General features: G+C 67.2%; 1 protein-coding gene across 1 annotated transcript; it reads right to left on the reverse strand.

Moving 5' to 3' along the window:
• Positions 1-28: 28 nt before the first annotated feature.
• EMIHUDRAFT_254679 (hypothetical protein) lies at positions 29-637 on the reverse strand (the record flags this gene model as incomplete). The annotated part of the gene is made up of 2 exons (XM_005777320.1): positions 29-273; positions 383-637. Coding segments are annotated over 2 exons (500 nt in total), but the record flags the coding sequence as incomplete, so codon positions are not given.
• Positions 638-1,117: the final 480 nt, after the last annotated feature.

Here is a 1,117-nt window from a genome sequence, read left to right on the forward strand (position 1 = left end):
GCGCGCGGCGGCGGTGCGAGCGGCGCACTTGTACACGTGGTGGAAGGCGTGCTGGCCGAGCCGCTTCCCCACGCTCCACTTGTGCAGCAGGTAGTAGTGGTCCACGAAGATGATGAACTCGAGCAGCAGAAAGTAGGCGGCGCAGCCGAGCAGCGCACGCGCCGGCCCGCCGCAGTCGTCGATGCCACCGCACGCCTGCGACCAGCCCTTCACCTGGAAGAAGTCGGTCAGCAGCGGCACCGTCACGTACAGCGGGAAGGCCGCGTGCGACACCTGCCGGCGGCGAGCTACGGCTCGGCTCTCTATGACGCCGGCGCCGGGCGGCGGGTGCGGGCGGTGGGCTTCGCGGCTTGAGAGCGCGCGCCTCGATCATATTGTCGACCAGCTTCTGCGGCACGGCACTCGTCGGTGCGTCGGGGTACCACCTCTCGCAGAAGGCCCGAACGCCCGGAGCAAAGATGTGGTAGAAGATGTGGATCAGCGCATAAAAGGCGCACCAGCAGACGAGCCGCCCGCACAGATCCGAGAGGAGGGATCCCTCGCTGCCAAAAACGAAGGAAAGTGTCTCGGGCGCTATGCCCGCGTGCAAGAGCGCAGGTCCGAGGAGGACCTGCAGCAGTGGAGTGTGGCTGGGCATTCCGGCGGCCAAGGTCGAGCGTGCGGGTCGCCGTGGAAGAGAAATTTTCCCGTTGCTTCAAGATCCTCCTCCTCCCTCCCCTGCTGCTGCTGCTGCTGCTCGTGCTCTGCACCCCCTTTTAGGTACGCACGTCGCACCGGGGTACACCGCACACACACACCGTCACCGACGCGCGACAGCTCCAGCCTCTATCCACCACTCGCCCCCGACTCACAGCTCTGCACAGCTCCCAGCTCACAGCTATGAGTCGACAGTCATCATTGCACTGGCACAAAGTCAAAGCCGAAGAGGCCGCTCGCCGACCCTTCCGCCGTGCTGCCCGCCAGCGGTGGCGCCGGGGCCGCGCCTCTCGCCTGGCCGCGCCGTGAGCGGGCGGTGGGGGCTCGCGCGGACGCACCTGACGCCTGAGACGCCGAGCGCGCGCTGTTCCTAGCGGGCAGCGCATGCTCCTGCGTTTGATCGCACCACAGACACTGCACG

This window comes from Emiliania huxleyi, assembly GCF_000372725.1.
Source record: "Emiliania huxleyi CCMP1516 unplaced genomic scaffold EMIHUscaffold_2619, whole genome shotgun sequence".
NCBI lineage: Eukaryota > Haptophyta > Isochrysidales > Noelaerhabdaceae > Emiliania > Emiliania huxleyi.